This window comes from Panthera onca, chromosome B1, assembly GCF_046562875.1.
Source record: "Panthera onca isolate mPanOnc1 chromosome B1, mPanOnc1 haplotype 2, whole genome shotgun sequence".
NCBI lineage: Eukaryota > Metazoa > Chordata > Mammalia > Carnivora > Felidae > Panthera > Panthera onca.
The window spans coordinates 108,183,577-108,199,517 of NC_138342.1; the positions used below are offsets into that span (position 1 = coordinate 108,183,577).

Consider the following 15,941-nt stretch of genomic DNA (forward strand, 5'->3'; position numbering starts at 1 on the left):
TTAGTAGGTAGTAATAACAGGGATTTGGTGAATTTATAAATGTTGCTTCTTAGGCCTTATATTTAGGTACAGGTTTAGTCTTGTTTTTTGGGTTTGGTAGGACAGTAATAAACGTGTATTTTTATTAATAAGGTTAACGGGGGGTAAGGGGGATTTGGTTAAGCTAGTTATTTACTAAATTAAAGTGTTTGCATGTGTAATGCATATATGCGTATGTGTAAATGTGAGTGTACGTGTATACGTGTATGCGTGCGTGCGTATATGTGGGTGCATGCGCGCGTGTCCCGTGAGACGTTAGGAATTGAAGTATATGTCCTGTAACCATTGACTGAATTGCACCTTATTTGTATGCTTGTGGAGACCCCGCATAGAGAATAAGCCCAGCTACAAGATATTTGACTGCATCGAGACCTTTACGGTCATAGCTGAGTCATAGCAAGTTCCCCCCCTAAAAATTAAAAAATACCAAATGCATGACACCACAGTTATGTGTGATCATGGGCTGATTAGTGATTAGTCCATCGAGATGTCCCATTTGAGAGGGTTGAAGGATTGGAGTCAAGAATTTGATGGCCCTGAGGTAAGAACCAGATGCCAGGTATAGTTTCACGATAGAAACCCCCAGGTTAAGATGGGCCCGGTGCGAGAAGAGGTACAAGTTCAGGCAAGGGTTGCTGGTTTCTCAAGGCTTGGTGATTAAGCTCTTGCGGACAGTTGAGGTCCATAGAGGATTAGTCCTAGAACTAATATTATGTACGACTATACACTATTATGTCTTATGTAATATAAATATTACACATAAGCATTTGCGTAAGTATTACGCTTAGTAATGCAATGTATTACAATGCTTAGTAATGTAAATTAGCCTTTTCCATATTACTGAACTATTGAGGTATCTACTATGTACCAGACACTGTTCTGGTGCTGGGGATACAGCAGTGAACAAAGTCCCTTTCTTCAAGAAGCTATTACCAGTGGAAGAGTCTACATTGTGTGAAGGGAGGTCTGGGTTCTTGTATTCCAGAAAGATTTACATGAGGATCCGTGCTCAAATAAAGACAGCAAGGAGGAAGGTAGCAAGCATAAAACAGTTTGCTTATTTATTTATTTATTTATTTATTTAAAACAGTTTATTAAGGACAGTACACTGGCAAGGTGGGAGAGTGGGCAGGCCCAGAGGTGGTAGCTGCACCTGGGTTAGGGGTCTCTTTTCTTTTTATGTTCGTGTATGTTACGGGTCATAGCCGGGACAGTCTCTGGTTGGAAAGGGGAGTTTTGGGCTCTGCAGGGTTCTTGCCACAACTCTCATGGCCATCTTCCTCCTTGGTGGGGAGTGTAGGGGTTGAAACCACAATGTAAATATATTATAATGAAGCCGTAGGTTACCCTGGGGCAGAGGGAGGTGGAAGAGGAGAACTTTGGCTCTTGGTCTATCAGCTCCTGGGCATTGGATACCTTAATTTAAGGCCAGGATATTAGAAGCCAACAAGTCAGGATGTGATGCCCTTAGGCTTCTAATGTGTCACCTATTTATCACTGCCTTTGCCTCCTGCTCACATTTAACTAACTGCCTATTCTACCAAAACCTTTATCTAATGGAGAAGACGAATTAATTGGCAAGTCGTATAATATGTCAGGTAGGATAAGTTTAACAGGAATAATAAGATAAGGTAATATTTGAACAAAGACCTGAATAAAGTGAGGAAACGATCTGAAGGCAGGGCTTCCAGACAGAGAAAACAAGTACAAGTGTAATTGCAAAGCCACAGAAGTAGGAGTGGCTGAGAATGCTGGAGCCATCGGGGAGGAGGGTGGTAGGAGTTGAGATGGCAAAGGTTAGCAGGGCCAAATCGCACATGGCCTGATATATTTAAGGACTTTGGGGTTGCTCTGAAGGAGATAGGAAGCTCTCAGTTCTGAGCAGAGGAAGGACATGATCCTAAATTTTTGAAAGGATCACTTGAGCTACTACTGTGCCAAGAACGAGCTCTGTAGTGTAGCAAGGGTAGAGGCAGGGACCAGGAATTTCCATTAGGAGGCTATAGAAATTCTCAAAGCAAGATGATAGTGGCTTCTGGATTCTGGATGTATTTTGGAGGGTGAGCCAAAAGGATCTGTTGACAGATTAGGTAAGGATTTTCAGAGAAAGAGAAGAATCAAGGATCACTCCATGATTTTAGCCTGAGCCTTACAAAGATGTCTTTTTTTTTTTTTTTTCCAAATGAGTCATTCTTTTGCTAATGATTTAATCAATGGGAAATTTAGAGTATGCATGAAAGAAGAGACCACAGGCACCTAGGTAGCTCTGTGGGTTAAGCAGCCATCTCTTGACTTGGGCTCAGGTCATGATCCTATAGTTTGTGTGATTGAGTCCCATGTTGGGTTCCATGCAGACAGCCTGCAGCCTGCTTGGGATTCTCTCTCTCTCTCTCTCTCTCTCTCTCTCTGTCCGCCCTTACCTGGCTCATGCATGCGTTCTTGCTTTCTCTCTAAAAAATAAATAAATAAACTTTAAGAAAGGAAGAGACAATACTGTTTTAAGTATATTACGAAATCATCTATTAATTTAGTAACCTATTCATTAGTAATCTATTTATTAAGCACCTACTATGTACCTGGCCCTGCTGCTTCAAAACATACAAATATGAATATCATATTGTCTCTGTCCTAGCAAAAAGCATATAGTCTACTGGAGAAGACAGATCTATAAACTGCTAATATAATTAATATAAATACTAATAATATAGGGCTGTGAGCAAAATGTTTTCTGAGAGATTTCAAGGACACTTTATCTATAAAGTCTTTTTTAGGAAATGGTATTTATACTAAGTATGAGGAAGAATAAAAATTTTCCCACCGATGAGAAGAGTGTCATTCTAGGCACTTAAGTATTAGGATCAGTCAATTCAAATCTCTGTGTGAAAACATTTTAAAGTAACATTAATACCAGTGAATACTAATAATACTTATTTAATTTACAGAAAAAGAAAGCACTAAATGGTGAAGATCATTCAGGTTCTACAAATTCAGTATCTTCTCTTCACCCTGTGAAAGAACATGGTGTGTTGTTTGAATGCTCACCTGAAAAGTGGACAGATCAGAGAAAAACACCACCAGTTATGGCTTACTGGGTAGTAGGGTAAGTGGGGAAAAAAAGTATTTGAAAGTGAAGTAAAATGTTAGAAAAGCAGTAAAAGAGATAAGCATTTTAAGATGTAGGCGTGGAATTATTAATCCAACTATAATATTTTAATAGACTTTAGTATTTTGCTTTATTTACCATCTCCTTAAATTCCTCCCAAGAATTTCTCTTGTTACTCTTTCTTTTTTTTTTAATGTATTTTTAAATTCAAGTATAATTAACACACAGTGTTATATTAGTTTTAGGCATACAATATAATGATTCAACAATTGTATACATTACTCAGTGTTCATCATGATAAGTGTACTCCTCATCCCCTTTACCTATCTCACCCATCTCCCACCCACCTCCCCTCTCTCAACCACCAATTTGTTCTCTGTATTTAAGAGACTGTTTTTCAGTTTGTCTCTTTTTCTTCTTTGTTTTGTTTCTTAAATTCTACATGGAAGTGAAATCATGTGGTATTTGTCTTTCTGACTGCTGTCTTTTTCTATTAAAAAAAAGCTGATTTTGTTATCTTATAAAATTATATTACTAATACACTAAAAGATAATGATTCCACAATTTTACTATTTCCTTCTATCCATCCCTACTTCTTTTCTTCCCTGTCTCCTCCTTTCTTTACCTCTTCCTTCTTCTTTCTCCCCACCCCACCCACCAACTACAAGACCCTGCCTGACCTAGCTCCTGCCCACTTGTTTCCAACTATCATTCCTTCTCCACCCACTGTGCACAGCCACACTGGCATCCGTTGAATCTCATTCCTGCTAGTCCTTCTGTGTGAAATGTTCTACCTCTTAACCTTTGTATGTCTGGCTCCTTGATATTCAGATCAATGTTGGCCTCAAAAAGAGGATCCATGGGTTTTATTCTCAAGTTAGTTAACATAAAGTGTAGTGTTAGTTTCAGGAGTAGAACCCAATGATTCGTCACTTACATATAACACCCAGTGCTCATCCCAACAAGTTCTCTCCTTGATGCCCATCACCCATTTACCCCACCCCCATCAACCCTCAGTTTGCTCTCTGTATGTTGAAGTCTCTTATGGTTTCCCTCCCTCTCAGTTATTGTTTATTTTCTTGTTTGTATATGGTCTTCCTCCCCCTCACTAGAAAATTAGCTTTATGAGGTCAGGAATTGTATCCGTCTTGTCCACTACTGGTGCCTGCAACAGCATTGTACATAGTCACTTGATAAATATGTAACAATTGAGTAAATGGAGCTGTGCTTGGCAAAATGTGGTAGTGGGAGGGTGGTATGGCAAACACGAAGATAAAGTCACAGCTATCAGCAGTCTTACATCTAGAAGAAGAAATACAAAATATGCTCAAACATATATATATATATACACACATATATATATGTATATATACATGTATATATATGTATATATATATGTGTGTATATATATGTATATATATGTATATATATATGTGTGTGTGTATATATATATGTATGTGTATATATATATTTATGTATTTATGGATATATAGATTTTTTTTTTAGATAGATAGAATGAATTAGTTGATACAACCAAACACTATGGGAGTTCTGAGGAAGGGGTGAAAACCTATGTTGGGATTACAAAGAAAGGCTTATAGATTCCATTTGGCCTAGTTTGAAAATGAATTGGATTTGGATAGAACATTCTAGGAAAAGGATGGGATGAAGAAAGACCGAGACAAGGGAAATCATAAGGCATACAGTGAGTAGACTGATTTGCCAGGATGGTAAGGAATGATATATATAAAGATAAAATGAAAGATTGACTGGAAAGCTAAGTTAGGACCACTGCAAAGAGCCTCCAATTTCTGACCCAGGAATTCAGTTTTGAGCGAAATATTGAGCCACTAAACATTCTTTGAGTTGCAGTAAAGAATTGATGGAAGAGCTGGCTAGTGGTGTGGTACCTGCACCTGGCCCCTGGGAGTAGGGGAGCCAGCCCTGACTAGGTAGTGAACTCAGTGGTGCATTGGGAGAGCAGTCCCCTCCTTCGAGTGCTGTGGGAAGAAGATATATTGCCACTCCAAGGACAAATGACCCTGCAGGCACCAGCCAGAGACCTTTCGTCAGCTAGGCGGAGTGGCACTATGGGGCACATGGAGCAGGATCCTTTCAGACATTGGAGTTTGAATCCCAGCCAAGTGCCTCAGAGGCGTTGGAGACTGCGGAGTGGGACAAACAGGCTGCTCGAACCTGCACGAACCTTGAACCTATGAGGATTGTCTGAACAGTGTGGTTTGTGACACCCAGCAGGGGAGCGGAGATTGGGGTGTTACCATTTTTCTCCCCATCACCAACTTGGTGGGGCTTCAGGGAACAAGACAGCACCCACCGCCCCCCCCAGTGGAGGCGGGACCTGTTTATACCAAATCCCACCCCTTCGTGCCTGGCAACTGCATATCTACCAGAGCGAGACTGACACTGACTGAACCAGAAGGCCCCTCCTCTAGACCAGCACAGCCGCCAGTTCCAAGGCACCATCAGACAACGACATTTTTAATCTATTCTTTTTATACCTCTTCTGTATCTCCTTCTTCTTTATTTTCCTCTCTCTCTCTCTCTCTCTCTCTCTCTGGATTAAGCCATGTAGTTTCTCAGAACCTCTGCCTGGTCATTTTTTTTTCCCCACCCCTGTCATTTCTCTCTTTGTATGAAATAAGGCTTCTTTCACCACCACCCCCTTTCTTAATTTTTTCCACGTTATTTCAATGAACAAATCAAAGCACACCTGGTGGAAGGTCCAAACCACCACTACAAGTAGGAAGATAAAGCAACCAGAGTCACAACAACAGACAACACTCAACACACTCCAAAAATACCTCCTGAAGGGCCAGGCCCTGGACAGTGTATGACCCCTTTTTGATATAGTAGTACTCACAGATGCAGGACACATAACAAACTATTAAAACATGTAAAAGACAGAAAACTAACCAAAATTATGAAACAGAAGGATTTTCCTTAAGAAAAATTCCAGGAAGAAGTGACAGCCAGAGAATTGCTCAAAACAGATATAAACAATATATCTGAGCAGAATTTAGAATAATAGTCATAAGATTAATAGCTGGGCTTGAAAAAAGCACAGAAGACAGCAGAGAATCTATTGCTGCAGAGATCAAGGAACTAATAGTCACAATTAATTAAGAAATGCTGTAAATGAGGTGCAAAATAAACTAGATACAGTGACAGCAAGGATGGAGAAAGGAGAGGAGAGAATAACTGAAATAGAAGATAAATTATGGAAAATGATGAAGCCAAGAAAAAGAGAATAAGAAAATAGTAGACCACGAGGAGAGAATTAGAGACCTAAATGATTCAATGAAATATAATAATATCTATCCATATCATAGGAGTTCCAGAGGAAAAAGATAGAGAGAAAGGGGCAGAAGGTTTATTTGAACAAATTATAGCTGAGAACTTCCCTAATCTGGGGAAGAAAGCAGACATCCAAGTTCAGGAGGCACAGAGAACTCCCTTCAGAATAAACAAGAACAGGTCTTCATCATGTAATATCATAGTGAAACTGGCAATATGCAAAGATAAAGAGAGAATTCTTTAAGCAGCTAGGGACAAATGGGTCTTAACCTACAAGGGTAGACACATAAGGGTAGTAGCAGACCTGTCCGCTGAAACTTGGCAGTCCAGAAGAGAGTGGCAGGAAATATTCAATGTGCTGAAATATAAAATATGCATCCAAGAATCCTTTATCCAGCAAGGCTGTCTTTCAGAACAGGAGAGATAAAGGCTTTCCCAGACAAACAAAAACTGAAGGAGTTAATGACCACTAAACCAGATCTGCAGGAGATCCTAAGGGGGACTCTGAGTAGAATGCTACAAAGACTACAAAGGACCAGAGACATCACCACAGGCATGAAACCTACAGATAACACAAAGACACTAAATCCATATTTTTCAGTAATCACTCTGAATGTAAATGGACTAAGTGCCCCAATCAAAAGACATAGGATATTATAATGGGTAAAAAACCAAGATCCATCTATATACTGTCTACAAGAGACTCATTTTAGACCTGAGGCACCTTCAGATTGAAAGTGAGGGGATAGAGAGCCATCTATCATGCTACTGGAAGTCCAAAGAAAGCTGGAGCAGCCATATTTGTCTCAGACAAACTAGATTTTAAACTAAAGACTGTAAAAAGAGATGAAGAAGGGCATTCTATCATAATTAAGGGGTCTGTCCATCAAGAAGAGCTAACAGTTGTAAATGTTTGTGTCCTCTACTTGAGAGCACCTAAATATATATATCAGTTAATCACAAACATAAGCAATCTTATTGATAACAATATGGTAATCGTAGGTGATGTTAATACTCCCCTTACAGCAATGGACAGATCATATAGGCAGAAAAATCAATAAAGAAACAATGTCCTTGAATTACACACAGGACTAGATGGACTTGACAGATATATTCAGAACTTTTCATCCCAAAGTAGCAGTATACACATTCTTCTCAACTGCACATGGAACATTCTCCAAAATAGATCATATACTGGGTCACAAAACAGCCCTGAATAAATATAAAAGAATTGAGATCATACCATGCGTATTTTCAGACCACAATGCTATGAAACTTGAAATCAACCACAAGAAAAAATTTGGAAAGCCTCCAAATGCATGGAGGTTAAAGAATATTGTACTAAAGAATGAATGGGTCAACCAGCCAATTAAAGGAGAAATTTAAAAATATATGGAAGCAAATGAAAATGAAAACATGACAGTCCAAAGACTTTAGGATGCAGCAAAGATAGTCCTAAGAGGAAAATACCTTGCAATCCAGGACTATCTCAAGAAACAAGAAAAATCCCAAATACAAAACCTAACTTCACACTTAAAGGAACTAGAAGCAGAGCAGCAAAGAAACCCCAAAGCCAGCAGAAGAGAAATGATAAAGATTAAAGCAGAAATAAACAATATAGAATTAAAAAAAAAAAAACAGTGAAAACAGATCAATGAATCTAAGAGCTGGTTTTTTGAAAGAGTAAACAAAATTGATAAAACCCTAGCCAGTCCTCTCCAAAAGAAAAGAGAGAACCCAAATAGATAAAATCATGAATGAAAGAGGAAAGATCACAACCAACACCACAGAAATACAGTTACTAGAGAATACTGTGAAAAATTATACGCCAAGAAACTGGACAATCTGGAAGAAATGGACAAATTCCTAGACACCCAAAACTCAAACAGGAAGAAATAGAAAATTTAAACAGACCTATAACCAGCGAAGAAATTGAATAGGTTATCAAAAATCTCCCAGCAAATAAGAGTCCTGGGCCAGATGGCTTCCCAGGGGAATTCTACCAGACATTTAAGGCAGAATTAATACTTACTCTTTTCAAGTTTTTCCAAAAAATAGAAACAGAAGGAAAGCTTTCAGACTCATTCTATGAAGCCAGCATTCCTTTATTCCCAAACCAAAGATCCCACTAAAAAAGGAGAATTACAGGCCAATATTCCTGATGAACATGGATGCAAAAATTCTCAACAAGATACTAGCAAATCTAATTCAAGAGTATATTAAAAGAATGATTCACCATGATCAAGTGGGATTCATTCCTGGGCTGCAGGGCTGGTTCAATATTTGCAAATCAATCAATGTGATACATCATATTAATAGAAGAAAAGATAAGAACCATATGATCCTGTCAATAGATGTGGAAAAAGCATTTGACAAAATACAGCATCCTTTCTTAATAAAAACCCTCAAGAAAGTTGGGATAGAAGGAATATACCTTAACATAATAAAAGCCATATATGAAAGACCTACAGCTAATATCATCCTCAATGGAGAAAACCTAAAAGCTTTCCCCCTGAGATCAGGAACACAGTGGGGATGTCCATTCTCACCACTGTTGTTTAACATACTGTTGGAAGTCCTAGCCTCAGCAATCAGACAAAAAAAATGAAATAAAAGGCATCCAAATTGGCAAGGAAGAAGTCAAACTTTCATTTTTTGTAGATGACATGATACTCTACATGTAAAACCCAAAACACTCCACCAAAAAACTGCTAGAACTGATCCTTGAATTCAGAAAAGTCACAGGATGTACAATCAATGTACAGATCAGTTGCATTTCTATACACCAATAATGAAGCAACAGAAAGAGAAATCAAGAAATCAGTCCCATTTACAGTTGCACCAACAATCATAAAATACCTAGGAATAAACCTAACCAAAGATGTAAAAGATCTGTATGCTAAAAACTATAGAAAACTTATGAAAGAAATTGAAGAAGACACAAAGAAATGGGAAAACATTCCATGCTCATGGAATGGAAGAACAAATATTGTTAAAATGTCTATACTACCCAAAGCAATCTACACGTTCAATTCAATTCCAGTTAAAATTGCACCAGCATTATTCTCAGAACTAGAATAAACAATCCTAAAAGTTGTATGGAACCACAAAAGACCCTGAATAGCTAGAATAATGTTGAAAAAGAAAACCAAAGCTGGAGGCATCACCATCCCAGGCTTTAGCCTGTGCTACAAAGCTGTAATCATTAAGACAGCATGGTATTGGAACAAAAATAGACACATAGAGCAATGGAATAGAATTGAGAACCCAGAATTGGACCCACAAATATATGGCTAGCTCATCTTCGACAAAGCAGGAAAGAGTAGCCAATGGAAAAAAGACAGTCTCTTTAGCAAATGGTGCTGGTAGAACTGGACAGCAACATGCCGAAGAATGGACCTGGGCCACTTTCTTACACCATACACAAAAATAAACTCAAAATGGACGTAAGACCTAATGTGAGACAGGAGACTATCAATACCCTAGAGGAGGGCAACAACAGGCAACAACCTCTTTGACCTTTGCAACTGAGGTTGCAGCAACTTCTTACTCAGCACATCTCTGCAGGCAAGGGAAATAAAAGCAAAAATGAACTATTGGGACCTCTTCAAGATAAAAAGCTTCTGCATAGCAAAGGAAACAATCAACAAAACTAAAAGGCAAATGACGGAATAGGAGAAGATATTTGCTAATGACATACTAGATAAAGGTTATTATTCAAAATCTATAAAGAACTTACCAAACTCAATACTGGAAAAACAAATAATCAAGTGAAGAATTGGGCAGAAGACATGACTAGACACTTTTACAAAGAAGACATCCAGATGGCCAACAGACACATGAAAAAATGCTCAACATCACTCATCATCATGGAAATACAAATCAAAACCACACTGAGATACCACCTTACACCGGTCAGAATGGCTAAAATTAACAACTCAGGAAACAACAGATGTTGACAAGGATGTGGAGAATCAGGAACCCTCTTGTACTGCTGGTGCAAATGCAATCTGGTACAGCCATTCTAGAAACAGTGTAGAGTTTCCTCAAAAAATTAAAAACAGAATTACCCTACAACCCAGCAATAACACCACTAGGAATTTATCCACAGGATACAGAGTGCTGATTCACAGGGGCACATGCATCCCGATGTTTATAACAGCACTATCAACAATAGCCAAATTATGGAAAGAGCCCAAATGTTCATCAACTGCTGAATGGATAAAGAAGATGTGGTATATATATACAATGGAATACTACTCAGCAATGAGAAAGAATGAAATTTTGCCATTTGCAACAATGTGGATGGAACTGGAGAGTATTATGCTAAGTGAAATAAGTCAGAGAAACATATCATGTGTTTTCACTCATATGTGGAATTTGAGAAACTTAATAGAAGACCATGGGGAAGGAAGGGGAAAAAAATAGTTACAAACAGAGAGGGAGGGAGGCAAACCACAAGAGACTCATAAATGCAGAGAACAAACTGAGGGTTGACAGGGGCGGGGGAGAGGGGAAAATGGGTGATGGGCATTGAGGAGGGCACTTGTTGGGATGAGCACTGGGTGTTGTATGTAAGCAATGAATCATGTGAATTTACTCCCGAAGCCAAGAGTACCCTGTATACACTGTATGTTAGCTAACTTAAACATAAATTATATTTAAATTAATAAATAATAAATAACAAACAAAATTTAACCTAAAAAAAATTGGTGGAAGAAGTAATCCTGTGTATTGGTCCATAAGATTTTGAATCACCTGAGTCACTTATTAAAATCAGAGATGCCTGTGGCCCACCCCAGACCCACTAACAGAATCTAGGATAGCGGGACTCTATATTTTTAGTAAACTCCTTGTGATTGTGATTGTGTAATCAACCAAAGTTAGGAGGAGCATCAGCATAAGCTCAACTCTGTGTAGTCTGATTAGAGATGTGCTACTGTAAGATTACACCAGGAGCAAGAAAGGGAGTAGTGTAGACACAGAACAGAGATAAGAACAGTTAGGCATACATGCACATGTGCAGTGGAGCCTTAACTACATTCACAACAATTGGAATAGAAAGAATCAAGAGGTATTGAATTATGATGATGTATATACTAGATAAATTTGGAGCACCTGGGTGGCTTAGTCAGTTAAGCGTCCAACTTGGGATCAGGTCAAGATTTCACGGTTCGTGAGTTCAAGCCCCACATAAGGCTCTGTGCTGACAGCTCAGAGCCTGGAGCCTGCTTCAGATTTTGTGTCTCTCTCTCTCTGCCCCTCCTTCGCTTGCACTCTGTCTCTCTCTCTCAAAAATAAATAAACATTAAAAAAAAAAAGAATAGAGAAATTTAAGGAAGTCAGGCAAACTATCTCTGATTTAAAAGTTTGATTTGTATATACTAGTGTCCACTAAATGTATCAAAAAAACTTTTTTTAATTTTTTTTAATGTTCATTTATTTTTGAGAGAGAGAGACAGCAACAGAGTGTGAGAGGGCTAGGGGCAGAGAGAGATAGAGACACAGAATCAGAAGGAGGCTCCAGGCCCCGAGCTGTCAGCACAGAGCCTGACGCAAGGCTTAAATTTACATGCCATGAGATCATGACCTTAGCTGAAGTCAGGCACTTAACCAACTGAGTCACCTAGGTGCCCCATAAATATATCAAAATTTTAACTCTCTAAAAAAATCAAAGTTTCAATGGTATTTCCAATTGAATACTATCTCCAAAAACAAATCATATATTTAAAATGTTTTAATAATAATTAACATTTAGAAAGTAAATGGCAGTGTTCAGTAACTATTGTACTTAATGATGTTAACATCAACTGACTTTATTGTAATAATAATGACTACATTTAATATTTTAAAACTGAGGGATATGGTAATTACTTATTGATGAAATAGGCTTTTTACACTCTGGAAAAATAGAAATAATTGACCTAAGACATATATTATTTATTTAAAAATTAATCTAGCTATATTTCCCCCTACTATAGATTTAGACTAGTGGTTTTTAATTCACTACTAATTCTTTCAAAAACAAAAATAAGATATATTAAAAGATTGGAGTTTTTTCCCTTTGATTTTTGTTTTTTGAATTTCTGAAATGAGTGTGTTCTTTTCCTCTACAGGAGACTCTTTCTTCGTCCCAAACTTCAAGAACTTTACGTCTGTTTTCATGATTCAGTCACAGAAATTGCCATAGAAATGGCTTTTAAATTGTTCTTTGGATTAACCTTGTAGCTGTGTTTTCTTGATGCATAGCAACTATGCATGGAACATTGAACAGTGTTAGGATTGCTGAAAACATACACAAGAAGATAAGGTTTAGCTTCTTTTAACTGTTCAGTTTTGAACATAATAATGTTAAATATTGAGATGATATGCTCTTGGGTTTGATGCACTAAATCTTATGTAGTATTGTCAGACTTTTGAAAAGATACTTGATCAAAATAAGAAGGGATTTTTAACTTATTTCCATTTTTTGTATGTAATGTTAATTTATTGACTAGTTTGAAATAATGTGAAGTTTTATATAAAATTAATAGAGGAAATATTTATCTTGAGGAAATATTTATCTTGAAAAAATACACAGTTCATAAGTAAATTCACTTGTGTATTTTTCTCAAGACTAATGAGGATATCTGGTGAAAGAATCACAAAACTGGAGGATGTGACCAGGTCCTGTAACTAATTAGTGCTGTGACCGTGAACAAGTTTTTGTACCTCTCTGAGTTCAGAATCTTCATGTATAAATGAGATGACTGCATTGAGACTTCTAAAGTCCCTCTTAAGTAACATGTGCAATTTTTTTTCTTCTTGCCTACTCGTCAGTATCTAAATTTGTAATGTCCAAGTACTGACTCCTTATTAGATCAAATACTTTTCTTTAGTTTAAGTGCTTTAATAGATACCTCACTATGGGGTAGAAGAACTAAGGAATGAAAATTAAACTTTTTTCTCTATTTATTTGATTCTCTTTACTCTTTCAGATCAGCTCTGTTTTGTCCAGAGTATGGTTTTTAACTATTTAGTGTCCGTAAACTTTTATTATTTTTCTTTTCGTTGAAATATATTCAGGTATGCACACACATTTTATATAGTTCATGAATTTCAAGACAGCTGTATGTAAATCTTTTTATGAACCTAATCATGTTAAAAAACACTGAAAAACTTGGATTAAAGTAATCCTATGGTGACTTGTTAAGTACTAATTTTTGCCTTACAAATATGTCTCATTATGTGTTGGGTTTTCCCAGAGGGAAGTTCCTTAATGAGCAAAAGTTTACTTGACCTTTAGTAGAGAAAGAAAACTAATGAGATAAGAATTTTCTTTGACTGTGACAATTTGGTAGATTGAGAAGGAAGGAAAAACATAATAACTGCATTTTTTATTACCATTTACCTAATGGATCCTTCTGAAGTCTCAGATGCCCTTAAGACTACAATACTGGGTTTTTTCTTCTTCAGGACTTAAGCTTTGGAAGGAAAATTATGCCAACACATGTAAAATCAGTTTCTATTTCCTTCCCCTCAGACGCCTGGAACATGAGCCCTCCAGGTTAGAATTAACTGTAAAACATAGTGGGTGCACCATTTGAAATATTTGGCCTTTTTTTTTTAAATTTTTTTTTAACATTTATTTATTTTTGAGACAGGGAGAGACAGAGCATGAACAGGGGAGGGTCAGAGAGGGAGACACAGAATCTGAAACAGGCTCCAGGCTCTGAGCTGTCAGCACAGAGCCCGACGCGGGGCTCGAACTCACGGACCGCGAGATCATGACCTGAGCCGAAGTCAGCCGCTCAACCGACTGAGCCACCCAGGCGCCCCTGAAATATTTGGTCTTAAAAGAAACACTGTTACCTCTCTGTAATCAGTTTGAGAAATTTTCACCCAGGTATTTAAAATGCAAATGACTATATTTGTCCTATTAGTGACTTGTGGGCCTTAAATTTAACATTGAAATCAAGGCAAGAAACTTTGGTTCTTGAAATGTACAAAATGGCTTAAAATATCCTCCCCTTAAGATCACAGTATTGGTCAGAATGGTAGACTCTTTACCACTGCATTAGTTTAAGGAACTTTGTTTATAAGTATTTATTAAATGTCTTAAATTTCTTAATATGTCCCCCAAACACCATGTGCTATTTTCAATACTGAGATGTATTAATAAATGCAGCTATTAATCCCCTCAGCTTTTCAAACAGACTGAACTAAAATATCTCAGGTTTTATTATAAGGGACTTTTTAAAATTTCATTTAATGAAATTTTGGTCTTTTGAACTGCTTTAATGGTGTCAAAGAATCTTGAGACCACCACTCAATAACTAAAATAAAAAGACAAAGTAGTCTACTTACCTTAATAAGGGGAAAATCCTTTGCTACACTGTAGATGTATAGCGTAATGTTCATGTTGCAGAGACATTGCATTTTTAGGAAATAAAACCAAACATTGTGGTTGTCATCTCTAAATGGATATTGAAGTAAGCATTGTAACTAAATCTAGCTGCCCATTTTCCAAATTTATTGAGATGCACATCTGAAAGATCAATCTGACTATTGGCCAATGACTGCCTATCTGCCACTTTATTTTAAAAAAAGGGACAAAGTAAAAGTGCAGATACCCCAGAGGTATGTTTTAGCAGATACAGAAACATTCTTAAGTTGGATTTTATTATTAGCATCCTGCAAATGTTCCCTTTTACTAGACTATGAATGCAAAAGACTATAGAACTATCAATTTTGGGAAATACCAGGTACTATTTTATCATCATATATCTTGTAGCCCCCCCAAAATTATGTTTTAGATTCTACACCTTCCACCCTTCACCCTCCTCCCCTTTCTTCCTTTGTTTTCTTTCTGTCGGGTTAGAGAACTGTACTTAGCAAAGGAGAGTTTCTTATTTGTGCCAAGAAACTGTTGATGATGATGCATACTGGCAAGATAGTAAATTTGCAGTGCCTGCTTTTTTATATTTCTGACACAAATGGGAAAAGTTGTGAAACCAATTTAGTAGGTTTGTCTGCTTTGAAAATTCTTGGAAATAATATTGTGAATAACTACTTGTTATCTGTGTAAGTTCCCCCTAAATAGTGCCTGCACAGTGCACACGCTGTAAAAGTGTTAGCTACTACTACTACCACCACCATCTATTATTATTATCCATTGGTTGAAAATCCAGGAGCCAGCTAAATCATACCTGCTACTGTACAAAGTGTTGGGGAAAATCTGAGAAAAAAATTCAGCACTGAACACTTTGAGAACAAGGATGTATACTTTGGATATTCTAAAATACATTATTAAATGTTATTAAAACTTTAATCTATACACTAAACTGTGTGAAAATGATTTAATTTTCTAGAGTTGTATTTCTCTATTCTATATAATGAAGCTATTTTTATATTGATAGTCTTTAATAAAGATGGTTTGGAGGTATGTTTGCAGTTGTGTTGTCCTTTCATGCATTCAGCCAACAAATATTTATTGACTTTCTAC

General features: G+C 37.2%; 1 protein-coding gene across 2 annotated transcripts in view; it reads left to right on the plus strand.

The window, feature by feature from the left end:
* INTU (inturned planar cell polarity protein) overlaps positions 1–15,872 on the plus strand; it is a 99,241-nt gene extending 83,369 nt beyond the window's left edge. For both annotated transcript variants that reach the window (XM_078445766.2, XM_060654227.3), the window contains exons 15-16: positions 2,982–3,139; positions 12,574–15,872. In XM_078445766.2, the coding sequence (XP_078301892.2) occupies positions 2,982–3,139; positions 12,574–12,685 (270 nt within the window). In that variant the 3' untranslated portion in view covers positions 12,686–15,872. The remainder of the gene's footprint in view (positions 1–2,981; positions 3,140–12,573) is intronic.
* Positions 15,873–15,941: the final 69 nt, after the last annotated feature.